The 14,443-nt window shown below is 39.3% G+C and overlaps 1 protein-coding gene across 1 annotated transcript in view; it reads left to right on the top strand.

Moving 5' to 3' along the window:
- The window catches only part of LOC149064696 (visual pigment-like receptor peropsin), an 84,798-nt gene extending 76,101 nt beyond the window's left edge, over window positions 1–8,697 (top strand). Inside the window, exons 5-6 of the mRNA XM_089254956.1 lie at window positions 4,684–4,906; window positions 6,113–8,697. Of these exons, the coding sequence (XP_089111082.1) occupies window positions 4,684–4,906; window positions 6,113–6,412 (523 nt within the window). The 3' untranslated portion in view covers window positions 6,413–8,697. The remainder of the gene's footprint in view (window positions 1–4,683; window positions 4,907–6,112) is intronic.
- Window positions 8,698–14,443: the final 5,746 nt, after the last annotated feature.

Here is a 14,443-nt window from a genome sequence, read left to right as displayed (position 1 = left end):
GTCATTTTACCCAATTTTCACAACACATGGCCAAATTTTTCTCAAATAAAACAGAACTGCTGTATAACTATACAGCAGTTCTGTTTTATTTTGCAGCAATTTGATAAATCCAGTTATTATGCATAGTTACCAACCATTTTTGGAAGTTTAATAAATTTTGTTTTGATTATGTGTAATCCCCAGCTCGTGTTGGTAAACATGATAAATCGTCAATAAATTGTTTAAATTTACCGGAATTTCGCTCAAATTTGAGTTCAGGATAAATGGATACGATCAGTGATGTTGTTTATATTTAAAAATGTCGATAAGCGTGAAGAAAGCTAACATTACAATGCTGATAATAATTTATACGGTTTTATATTCTCATAACACGTAATTTTCATTTACCGTGGGTGTATAAGGGACCCATTTTGCAAAAATTTTATCCCAAAAATAGAAGGAGGTTACTTACACATAGATAATATTATAGATATATGTTTTATATTTTTTTTCCAAATTTTAAGCCCAAAAACTCAGGGGGGTTCCTTACGCACATTAAAATACGGAAATTTAGTTTTTATAGCAAAATGTGTAGTGCATCCATCAAGTACGTACCGATAAGTTGTTAAATTTAAGTGATATTTTCGCATGATTTCTTCCATATTTATCTTACTACATACTTACCAACTTCAATCTGGAATTATGTATAATTACCGGTAAAAGGGACAAACGTAGAGAAGTGTATCAAACTTACCGAAACGATTGGTGGTTATGCATAATTGGGCTTAATTTAATGTTACCGTCCATTGGTTCATCCCCCCACCCTCTTTTGAATTTTAGACCAGGCGAGAGGGGAAGGGGAGTAGGATGATGGCGGTCAAAAGCTATACAATAGTCGTGAACATGAAATGTCTTGACATTTTTTACATATATGTCTAGCATAGACATTATGAGATGGAGCAAAAAAGAAAACATAATAAGATCCATCTTCCCTAGCTTTTAATGAATTGGGCCCACCTGGTCAGTATTATTATTTCGCCTGGAGCAAGGAAAGGGTTTTCTTTCTATACCTTAAAAAGGTTTTTTTTTAATCTTTTAGTAGCGTGTGTTGTTGTTTTGCCAGAGGAGTCAGCATTGAGTGTTGTTTGCATCTTATTTTCTGAATGGAATAGGTAATCCTTCCCCACTTCAATACACCTCATCTCCGGTTGGTTATATAACAATAATATTCTCAAAATGGACATTGCGGACTTCTTCTTTCAGAGCTGTTATTCGACTGTCTTTTTCATTTTATGTTGGGGCAAGTTGGGCCATGGTTAGGATTGCATCTGCCCTGCTTGGAGGCAATTTGGATTCGTCAGGGAATTTCGAGGGCGTTGGTCAAAGCAGGTAAAAAATGTTTGAGGAAAAAAAAATACACATGCAAACACTCATGCCAATGAAGAGATATATGTTTCAGAGTGAAAAAAAAATCCCTTGAATAAAATGAAAATGATTCCCGAAACCTGAAAAGGATGGCAAAAGGATGAATTTTCTAAAACACTAAAGGACGCTTGAAAGGACACCAAAAAGGACAAATGGTAACCCTACATTAGTTAGGGAAAATTCGGCTGATACGCTTTCCTCTGCCTTCAACAGACGGTAGCACTACAATAAGTAAATTTTTATCAATCTTTCCTTTATTAAGACTATTTGTTTTACTTGCATGACATTTTTTCTTGAAAAGAAAAACCCTATGTATGTCAGGCTCGATTATAATGAAAATCAGGTCGGTCGTCTTCAGTTAAATTATGTTGTTATAACTGAAGCCATTAATTTGGCTTTGAATATTCGTTGGCATTGGCACTGGTGTGAATCACCCCTTATTTCAGTGGTCCTCAAACTTTTGTCACTCACGGCTGCCTTGCCCAATTTATGACTCATCAGCGGGTCCTCAAAATATAGTTTAGTAGATATTTTCACTTATAAAAGAACCATTTCAAAGCATAAATGGGCACACAAATCAACACTTCCAGCTCGTCACAACATCTCTAGAAGCCGAGAGCCACACTTTGGGAAACACTACCTTATTTTCTTAGATTCTCAGCTTCTTGATATTATTCCGTTATAACTCTCGTGATAATCGAGCTCGTTATAACTGAGTTTAAATTATATATGGGAAAAATTTTGAACTTCTTTAAGCTTGCTATTAATTATTCAAAATCTTTCCTTTTTCCTCCAAAATTTAAAATACGAGCCATAAAAAGAGTACAGGAAAACGGGACAATAGTGAAAAATGATGTTTGGTAACAAACTTTTCTATAATATCTACCAATCAACTACCTCAACAGTTATTAAGGATCTCCGCAAGCAGCATGACCTCGGTTTAAATGATTCAGAACTCAATGATCAAAGGGGTAGTCAAGATTCCAAGATGTCTCAAAATTAAGAGACTGGAGAGTATTCCTCCAGATAAATACATGCGTTCAATATCAATTCGGTTCGAAATAGGACTCTCCTTAGACTGAAATTAATTACCCGGAGTGGACCGATATTGTCACTTAATGACTAGCTACTCTTCAGGAGTGCTCAGGTAAGTATCGTACACTAATCCTGTCCCTAATGATTCCACCGCGGTGTATATGTTTCCAAATAAGGAAGGATTTCAGGGATATTCCGGAGATAGAAGTGAGCTTTTCCTATTCTCAAGGCTATTTAGACTTTCTGGAAAGATCTTCACCACTGTGGGAGGGGAAAGATATTTATATTTATTCATATGGTTTTTCAACTTCCAATTCATGACTAAAGGGCGTGGAAAAGATTGACCGACTAATTACCACACAATTCAAGGCCAGGAGAATTATCACGCTAAAAAACAGTTCATTATGTATCTGTGTATAGAGTATGTGAATAGAACTGTAGGGATCTGCAGCAAGATACGCAGCAATGGCACCTGTTTGAACTTGTTTGATAGTTTCTGTGACAAGGGTGTTCAATTTTAGGCAAATGCGAATCACGTCATTTATTTGAAAACACGTCGCGAAGCCACTTGAACTAAATAATCTGGAACAGCCCTGCATGTAACTCAAGTCATCTGTAACTATGCTCTAGGTCAGTGGTTCTCAACCGGGGGCCATGTGGTATTGGAATACTTCAAGGGGGCCACGGAAGAAAATGGAGAAAGGGACCATGATAGGTGGTTTGGAGGGCTGAAGAGAGCTGAGAAGAAAAATTAAGGTGTGAAGAAATAAAGCTTTTATATTAGTGACTATACACTTACAGAATCCAACAAAACCGCCCATAAAACCAGGGTCGTCTTAGGGCATGGACCCACCCGGGCCTCACCGCTTACATTTTGCAGCAGCTTCCCTAGATTGGGGTTTTTCGCAGGCCCCAGGCTAGATTTTTCACAGACCCCTCCTCTATATTAAAATTATAGTGTGAAAAACAAACAATGATGAAAACTATATCAGGCCCCGGGCTGCAGCTCTGTCAGTCCCACTCTTGTGAGGGGTCATGCCCGGGAATCTCATGTCCATAAGTAATCCCACCTTATGATATTTTGTATAGTACAATAAATTTTGAAAATAAGTAGGAAATACTATGTGTATGTAGGCTGTTTATTTCCAGCTAAGTATGGAACTACCATAGCATCACTTTGCCTAGGGCATCCGTGATGTTGAGACGGCCCTGAATAGAACTCGGACGATTGGGGAGCTCAATAAATTCTATGCCAGTGGTCTGGAGGCAAATCTTAGATGAGGGTCGAAAACTCTGGGTAAGACAGGGGAGCCACGAGAAAAAAAAACATGGTTCAAAGGGGGCCACGGGCAAAAAAAAGTTAAGAAACACTGCTGTAGGTCACGCTGAGCAGGGAGTGCAGTGGGTGCTCGAGCACCCACAGAATTCTATACCACCGGTTACATAATTCATTCACAAATCAAAATTTACATTTAAAGCTCAAGCCAAGCACGCACAGGTTCATGACACTTCCGACACCTTAGGGTCTGATTGCTCACTGTGTGGAGAGACTCTTCTTAATGGGTGATCGGCTCTCGCAACATGAACACACTGGAAAAAAGTAAATATGAAAATTGATAGACCGATACTGTTTTTCAGGCAAGGTAGAGAACTTCACTTTGCCCGACAACCCATGGGTGCTATTGAGATGGTCTTGGTTGTCGAATCAGAGGATAATTATCATGATGGTTCAGATTTATGTTTCAGGCATGTCGTCCATTCAAAAAGGACACTGTTCATTGTATGAAATGAAATTAAAAGCCATTTTTATTAGCTTTGAAATGAGAACATTGACGTACAGGGTGGTTATAAATAAACTGACACAATTTAGACTTATGTAGCGACGCCCATTCTGATAGATATTTTGATGAAATTTGGTATATATATAGAGTGTATGGACCATGGGGGGGGGGGGAAGAAAGATTCAATTAAAAAAAACATCAATTTTGTTCACGGGGTGAAAAAATGGCACTTTGATCGCCTTTATATTTTTCCCATAATCCAAATACCATTTTGTATGTACCAAGTTTCAATGAAATACGTCCACCACAACCAAATGATAATTTGATTATATTATGAAAATGATAATTTTGATTTTAACGATTTTTGAAATTTGACTGACTATTCAATAAACTAGAATTCTCTATTCGTGGTAATAATTTGATGTTACGTTGTGTTACTGTACAGTGTCTCTGTGTTATTTAGATACGGCCCAGAGCCCAGCATAACGACTTGCACAATCGATTGGCAGCACAGTGACACCGGTTACAAGTCCTTCATCCTGGTGTATTTTGTGCTGGGTTTCCTCGTGCCTTTCATCATAATCGCCGTTTGTTACTACGCCGCTGCCAGGCACATGCGCCGTCACAGGGAACCGTCGGCCAAGCGGCTCCAAGATCAATGGGCCAACGACAACACCATAACGGTGGTAAGTGTGAATAAAATACGCTGGCTTCCAAAAGTTGAGCACGCGATGGCTTATATTACCGACACGACTTTAATCTCTCTCCCCCTCCCCCCTTGGATTGGATGGTTAGTGGGCACAAACACGTGGTACTTGAGTGGGCAATTCCTCCATGTGGAGCCTTAGGCACAAAATAGTGTTTGGATGGTTGGCCATATGAATGAGTGACAGTGTGTGATCCTATGTGAGACCAAGTGAATGAAGTCACTCATACGGTCACTCACTTGGTCACTTGGCCACTCGCACACGGTCATTCACTCTTTCATAGTCACTCGCACAGTCAAATGGCCACTCACTCATTTGCTCATATGGTCACTCACCTTCTCACTTGGCTACTAATATGATCACTCTCCCACTCATTTGGTCACTCATACGGTCACTCATACGGTCACTCTCACTAATTTGGTCACTCACTTACTCCCACATACACGCGCACACTCAAATGATCACTCACACTCATTTACTCATACGGTCACTCACCTACTTACTTGGCTACTCATATGATCAATCTCCCACTCACCTGATCACTCATATGATCATTCACTCACCCATCAGCCACTCACACTCACTTACTCATACGGTCACTAACTCACTCATACACTCAATTACACACTCACTTTGTCACTCATCCAATCACTTGGTCACTTGCACACGGCCATTCACTCTCTCATAGTCACTCGCACAGTCAAATGGCCATTCACTCATTTGCTCATATGGTCACTCACCTACTCACTTGGTTACTAATATGATCACTCTCCCACTCATTTGGTCACTCATACGGTCACTCACTTCTCCCACATACAGTCACTCGCACACTCAAATGATCACTCACACTCATTTATTCTTACGGTCACTCACCTACTTACTTGACTACTCATATGATCACTCTCCCACTCACTTGGTCACTCACCTGATCACTCATATGATCATTCACTCATACAGTCAATTACACACTCACTTTGTCACTCATCCAATTACTTGGTCACTGACACGGTCAGGACAAGGCGAAATCTACCGGGCACGTAATGTACCAGGGGTGAAATACCCGGATCCTGTTACATGAGCCGTCACGTGCTTAACTTTTGGAAGCCAGTGTATTTCAAAATGTATCTTCTATCGTACCTAATCATTTCATTGAGGAATCTTAAAATTTTCTGAATTCCACGCCAGATGTCGTTCGTGCTCGTGGTGGCTTTCCTGATCGCCTGGACTCCGTACGCAGTCCTCTGCCTCTGGACCATCTTCGATAGACCTTCGACGGTCCCGCCGACTCTGACGCTGCTGCCACCGTTGTTCGCCAAGGCGTCGACTGTCTTCAATCCGATCATCTACTTCCTTACGAATCCGAGATTCCGTACCGGCATCGTGGCAACCATCTTCTGTGCGTGCCGTCCAGCACCACCAGAAATCTTCGAGATTCCTGATTCTCCGGAAAGAATGACCGCTACTGTTTCTGGAGATCCTATATAAAATGTGACTGTGTGTGGAAAGTTCTTCATACACCTATTTCCTGCTTTCCTTCAGCTGCTGCTGTGGCATCACATTTCCAGAATGGGAAAAGAGATTCGTAAACATCCATTACATACGTGCGATTCGTATGCTTATGACTGATCTCGCGGTATTCACCTGTATATACGAAATTACGGAAAGTATTGTGTTAATTGTTCGCCAAAATGTCGCCATGTGTCTGCCACGGGAGTATAAATCTCATGTATAGATCGTCGTTGATGACTATGGCATTATCCCATAGTCGATCAAGTATCTATAATACGATACCTGGTATTGCCAAATTCGCTTGATACGAACGTACAATTAGAGTTATCCTTGTATCTAGATTAATTATGTAATTAATTGAAACATAAGCGTGCTTTCAATCATCAAGGGACGCTCGAGTAAGTGAAATCCTCATCCATGAACACGTTTCACGTCAAACATTTCTGCAATCTACATCTGTATGAGTAGCCAACTCTTACGAATGGCACATCCGTTTGCGTGGATACCATCATTTCGATGGCCCAAATGTACATATTGAGATTCTTGAAATCTCAATATGTACTGCCTACAATCTCTCTGTACAGCAGGGGTGCACAACCTTCTGCCCGCGGGCCAAATGTGGCCTACCGAGAGCATTCATCCGGCTCGCGGATGACGTTCCAGAAGAAAAGTATAATCCCCACAGCATGATGTTCACGGGTGCATAGGCATCTTAGAAGCACACTTCTAATTAGAAAAAGTAACATATACTTTGTATATATCTCTTAAGGCAGGAGAACTAATTTTTTTGGTGTTGCCCTGTCTCTTAAGCCAATTATTGTACAACCTGTTACAATACCAATGATGTATCTACGGATCTATGCGTTATTTGCATACTTTTTCTAGTTGGAAGTATGATTCTAGGATCAACGGTTCGCAAGTTTTTCCGGGATAGAAAGACTTTCATATACACCCGCAAGGGCGTAGCGAGGGGGTGGGGGGGGGACTTGTGGGTCTGGTCTCCCCCCCCCCGAAATGTTAGAAAATGACCGAAAAGAAGAAAAAGATGGCCAAATCTTTTGTTCTATCACTTTGGTTCCCCCCCCCCCCCGAACGAAATTTCTGGCTACGCCCCTGTGCACGCTGTACACCTGGGCTGACCATATTTCCTGCAGAAAGAATACGATAAGTCGAAATCCCTGTGGGAAAACATGGGGGCATCACCTATATCGCCAGCAAAAGTTTCCGAAGGCATGTGGTTGTTATTAACCACTGAAATGCAGTCGGAACCCGATATAACGCGAACTGGTGTTTAAAAAGAATTTATTTATAATCTCAACCCGAATACACAAATATGTCCATCTTTTTAACAAATGAAAATATCGGTTTTTGTCAGGTTCGTTATATCGGGGTTCGACGGTAACTGAACAATCACCATGGAACGAAATGAAGCACGCACGCTATTGCAAATCAATGCAACAGCGTGTGGATTTAAATTTATTTCACGAAAAAAAAAGTTTAGTTAGGCAAATAATGTGCGAGATGAATATTATAGACATAATTATCTTAAAAAAATTGATATGTTATGGAAATTATGTCGATCCTTGATCAGTAAAGAATAAATATTCAACTAAGCTTTGTTGGAAACACAAGAAAAACGGGACATTTTTGTCAAAATCCGGGACAAAATTTTTAGGAAAATCAAGGAAATTTCAATAAAGAAAAAACAGGGGACATTTTACACAAAGAAAATCTGGATGGCCAAAATTATGAGAATATATTTTGACATGCGGGTCATATGGTTAACCTATATATGTTAGTTTCTGGTTAGCGAGGGGTAGCAAAATCGCATACAGTATCTGGCCCTGGGACTAAGAAGTTGTGCACCCCCTTGCAATACAGTATGTATTCAATTCGGAATCAAAGTAATTTATAATTCAGCTTATAATAGAATTTAAGTCTTTTTCACCATAAAAAGTAAAACGGGTTGAAAAAATCCACAATAATCCAATTCTTCGATCTCTTCCCATAAAATGACGAGATATCTCGTACTAGAATAGCTGGTGGAAAATACAGGGTGATCCAAAAGTCAGTCAACATTTGAAAGTTCAATAATTCACGGAATAATGTACGCAGAGGGATAAAAATTGACATTCTGGAAACGGCATTAGATTTTATTGAAATCATTAAAAGCAGTTACGAAAACTTTCAACAGATGACGCTTCATCTGATGTTTCATCTGATGACAAAAGCCGGAATTGTAATGCTTCTGAAAGCAAAGATTAATTCTTATCATAATCAAAAATAGATTAGCTTTTTTTTTTCCAGATCTTTCCAGCGTCATCTGTCGGCCCAATTTTCGTAATTATTATTTTTTTTAAGATTTCAGTAAAATCCCTCGTCGTTTCCAGCACGCGCGCGTGTGTGTGTGCGCAACTAACTTTTGGATCAACCTGTATAGCTTCTTTCTCTCCTGATTGCGTTCATCCTGTGTATTTTGTCTGGGTTCCGTGGAACCGCCTTGTAACAATCGTTCCGCGCCAATAAAGAATTGGTAATCCCTTCCCCTATAGAATATTCATGTATAAGGGTTTCGTGATAACGAAATTGAGAAACACTACGTTTGAGTGACGTCCAATAATTGCGGTTTCACTGATCTCTCTGGCCATTGAAAAATTATCGATGTATATCATCTGTAGTGTTATGAGATACCGTTCGTGAGAAAAATGATTTTTAACGAGCAGGGCCGTCTTAACAGCATCATGGGTCCCCGGGGCTAAAAGGTGTCTTGGGACTTCTTTGGCTGGAAGTGCCATCTACCAATTTACATACTTGCTTTCGGAAATAACAGCACCAGATCTCATTGTCATCGAGGCCCATGCGTTAAGATGGCCCTGTTGAGGGGCCTATGTTCGGATTAATGGCCAATGTTTCATGTTGCAGAGTTGATAGACTATCTGTGTATTGTAATGAAATTTATATGCTTGTCAATGTGTCAGGATGTGTTCAGGGTGAGCCAAAAGCTCGTTAAAACTACTTCCGAATTGATTAAAAATAGAGTTCGGTGAGACAAAAAATTATAGTTTTCCGAATTGAATCACAGGATTTGATTTTTTTTTAAATTATCACCAAATGTAAAAGATAGATGGCTCTGAGGTACACCATCTGTGGCAAATTATACAAATCAGGTTGCGAATGCACGTTCATCTATCTATCCATCCAATTAATTGACGGCTTGATTTGGATTTTCATGGATCTGCTCTGAATGCTGCATTTCTGCGTCATCTATCGGTGGCTTTTGTAACTATTTTTCAATTTTCAAAATCCGTTCTTTTCCTGATCCCATTTGTGCAAATTATATTTTCATTTGTGCCTTTTCAATTAATTTTTTCAAGTTTTAAGGAACTTTTAGTGCACCCTGTACCAATACCCGGTAGTATTGTGTAAATATTATTACATCAACATTGTTTCTCCTCATTGTCCGCCTCGTCGGACCTGTCTAAAAACGTCAACTTATGCTCGTATACTTGAGGAGCCTATTTTCCCGTAACTGTTGCCTCGAGAAGTTTCATGAATCGACGAAACTGATAACGACACCGCAGCGAATGAATCAATATCCAGTTTAAGATAGTGCTGCCATCTGTCGCTACTATAATGCATTTTTACTTCCCGTTTCGTTGTTATATCGCAAGATGGCAGCATATCATGCTGGTTTGTGGGTGAGATCAGTGTTTTCAACTTAATAGCGTGCACCGATGGAAGAAATAATTTGCGGACCGGCAAAAATAAATGATAGAAAAAAAAAATGGAAGAAATAAATGACGGTCCGGCCAAAAAAAATGGACGAAATGAAAAGAATTAAATAATTTTGCGGGCTGGCAAAAAATTAATAAATGGAAGAAATAATTTGCGGACAGGCAAAATAAATAAATTAAAAAAAAAATAAATGGAAGAAATAGTTTGCAGACCAGCAGAAAAATGAATAAATGAAAGACATAAATTGCGGACTGGCAAAAAAAATAAATAAATGGAAAAAAAAAATTTGCAAACCAAAACAGAAATGAATAAGTGAGAGCCATAATTTTGAGGACTGGCAAAAAATAAACAAATGGAAGAAACAATTTGCAGACCTGCAGAAATGAATAAGCGAGAGAAATAATTTACAGATTGGCAAAAAATAAATAAATGGGAGAAATAATTTGCAGACCGGTGAATAAGTGAGAGCCATAATTTTGAGGACTGTCAAAAAATAAATAAATGGAAGAAATAGTTTGCAGACCGGCAGAAATGAATACGTGAGAGAAATAATTTATGGACTGACAAAAAAATAAATGAGAGTAATAATATATGAACCGTCAAAAAATTGATAAATTGAAGAAATAATTCTGAACCGTTAAAAAAATAAATGGGGGAAATGATTCGCAGACCTGTCGATGACAGAAGAAAAAACTAACATATATAAGGACAGTTTAATATTTAATTAAATGTAAAATTTTATACAGTGGCTATATGAACTGGTCAAAATGTTTCACGGGCCAGCGGTTGAAGAACACTGTGTATGATCCTGTACAGCAGTGGTCGGTTCTTAACCAGGATTCCACGGAGTCCTTGGAGAGGTTTCAAAGGGGAGTTCGTGAGCTTGGATGAAAAAACTACTAACTTATAGTTTTTCACAATATTATATGCTGAATATTCATTCGATAAATGAGTATGTGGCCTTCATTTTATTGGCAGGGAGTGTCCCTGGCGTTCCTCTTATTGGCATAAAGGGTCCATTGAACACAAAAGGTTAAGAACCCCCAGATGTACTAAAATTAGTTCAAAATTATGATCACATCAACTGATTTGTGCGGAGACGTGTTTTTTTGGCAGGTTCGAGAGCTTTCGGTCCATTATAAAAGTATGTTATTGTCGAAATAGATTTACGAATTAATGTTAAAAGAGCTTATTATGAAAATATATAAAATCTTTCCATCGTTTTCGATGATATAGCATTTAACCGCAACCGTAAGGTGATATTTTATCTCATGTTATCAATTTATTTGTAGCGCCACTTAGTGGCGTACTTATAACATTTTTTTGTGTATATAATAGGGTGCTCGTATGACTAGTTAGTTGATAACATATCATTGATCCACACCGGTCAGTATCAATCGATGAACACCTTAAAAAATTGAGTTCTCGGATACTGTGGAAAATATATAGGACGTCGCTTATTGTCGGGGGGAAAAATTGACAGCTGTCGACAAAGCCGCCAATTATCGTCAAGATGTTATTTATAGGACAAAAAGTGCGTTTAATAATATGATGAATATCGGCTACATATTTATATTTTTGTTAAAAAGTTTCCAACGATTTCAGTAAATACCGTATTACAAATTCTCAAGTGAGCTTCAGTAAAAAAAATTGAAAAAGAAATAAAAATTACGTTTTTTTTTGATAAAAACGTCGGGATTATCAAACCTATGGGAAAATATAAATACAGGAATGTCCAGTAGAACACGGTTTTCATACGGTCACCCTATGTGTATACGCATCTCTTTTTTTCATATCATAAGCCACGAAGAGTTTCAGAATAACTGTTGTAGTTTAATAAGAGTTTTTCAGAATAACAGTATTTTTATGTGTGAATGTGGTTAGACCGGAATATACTGTACATAGCAAAGATTTTTTTTTTAATAAAAAAATTAACATGGTTTTGAATTTCTCCGACGAATACGTAATTCTGTATATAATTAAGCATTTCTGTGCTCCTTCCCGGGCCGTAGTCAGAAATTTTCTTCGTTCTTGACAGCTCTCATTAATTCGCATAAATTTTCATTCCATATCCTATGTATCATACTTTAAAATAATGTAATACTTTTAGAATTGCTTTGTGGGCCACATCAAATTCTCGTAAGGGCAACATCGAGCTGCCGGATTTGTTTATTGGGTCAGATAAAATTCTCGAAAAGGCCAGGTCGGCACACGGGCAGGATTAAATCCCCCCCCCCCCCCAAAAGGGTCAGTTCGGTGATCGGACCCGTTTCGTTAGAAGTTCCGCAGAGGAATATGGACGAGGTGCATGTGTGGTTTCGTAGGTTAACGAACCGGATAGACTTCTGTGAAGGGCCGGATAAACTTATTTGAAGGGTCAGATTGGTTAGTGGGCCGGATAAAATTCTCGAAACAGCTAGATTGGTCCATTGGCTGGTACACCCATCATTAGCATCTGTTGTAATTTTGAGTTTTTGGACGATAAATCCAACGAAAAGAGCAAATAAAATTTCGAAAATCGCGGCACCCTCACCATCAGGCTTCCACTCTGTGTACTTTTGCCGAGCCAAAAGAATGGTTGCACGACGGCGCGGATCCAGGATGATGTGTCGAGAAATGCGATTCATTGGGTAGGCTCATTCGATCGTGCCGTATTTTTAGGGACAAATTTCCTTCCCTCTTATTTTTTGACTCATGGGGGGAGGCGTTTGCCCCTCTTCTTTCTCTGGCTTTGGACCCACGCCTGACTATCAAAACAACACTTATTAAGGTAAAAAAACAGTACCCCCTTGAGTAGGTACTGAATATTTAAACTTCCATTGGTCTATTGCATTTATTTAATTTTTTTTTTTTTTTTTAAAGTCAGAGGCAGGGGTGCCGTAAGTGGATCAAGCACTTACAGTATTTTGTAGCTTGGGGCCGAGCACCCCTCCGCCAGAATTAATTCAGAAACCAAAATCTCCTACATAAAGTTCGGTCCGAGCACCCACAGGAACACTTCCGCCGCCTCTGGTCCGGCATTTTGTTTTAGAATTCTTAATTAAGGGGAGTTTGGAAAAATTTAAAATTAGCCAAGTTCTGTAATTGTGTAATATACCTTGCACGTTATACATGTGTATGTACTTTGTGTTTTATTTTTCTGAAAATATCGTATTTAGAATTTTGTGTATCGGCTTCGTGAGTTGCTTACGATGTATTCGCGTTTTGATCGAAATTGATGAATTGAGCTTCAGGTATGCACGTGTCAAATAGAATATGTGGATTCATGTATTTCTGGAATAAAAATGGTTATTGTAATACCGAATGAAGTCTTTGTATTCACTAACGGTCGTATTCACCGACAGAGTTTAACTACAATGGCAGGTTAAAGGATTAGCGATCGAAACGGCCTGGTTAAATTCGGGATTTTAACCAATACGTGTCGATCTCTAATCCTTTAACCTGCGTTGCAGTTAAACTCAGTCAGTGAATACGGTCTTTAAGTCTCCAAATGCAGTCACTCCCTGGATTACTAATAGCTTCAGTTCGGTGGATCGTTCGTCAGTTGAAATCACGCCAATTTAGAGAGATTTCACGAGTATTCCCACCTACTTCATCGAATTATAATCCAGATTAAGAGGGCTGGATACGAAGCTCTCACGGTCGTATGCAGGTTTCCTATCCGTGCACTTTCAACCAGCTTTGGTCGCTTCCGACCGGCGGTAATCGGTTTGTGACCCTTACAGTGCATTATACCCAGGGCCGCAACTGGTGGGTCTGGTGCCCCGGACCAGAGGGCGGCGAAAATTTCACGTTACATCTTCTCCATCACAAGGGGGCACGTCAAAATACGTGCTTGCATCGGCTGACAAAGCATCTAGTTGAGGTCCTGATTATAATTCTATAACAGGTGCAGATCCAGAGCGATGGTCTGGTGAAGGTAGACACCCCCACCCCTATACATACCCTCGGTGATCGGGCCCACTCGTTCAAAGAGTCTGTATCCGCTTATGAGGATGGAGAGCGCAGGTTCATACCGTATTTCACAGGATGGATCAATCTACCCCATATTATCAGGCTCATTGTGCATCCATCCTTCCCCTTTGGATTCATGGTGGTTCAGTAATTTTTTTTATCATTTCAGTTGCTGCTATAGCTAATCACATCAGCACATGGACTTCTCAGCAATCTCTTCTTGCCCCCTTCCTAACTCAAAATAAGCAATTTTCCTGCAAACAGCATAAATCTGTATGCCAGAGTGAGTTAAAGGGCACCATGTCACAAAAAATGAAA

Source organism: Pholcus phalangioides, unplaced genomic scaffold (assembly GCF_987345545.1).
Source record: "Pholcus phalangioides strain wild (caught in Gottingen) unplaced genomic scaffold, Ppha-v1.0 ptg000042l_1, whole genome shotgun sequence".
Taxonomy (NCBI): domain Eukaryota; kingdom Metazoa; phylum Arthropoda; class Arachnida; order Araneae; family Pholcidae; genus Pholcus; species Pholcus phalangioides.
Note: the sequence above shows the minus strand (reverse complement) of the source record. Positions and strands in the feature narration are given on the sequence as shown.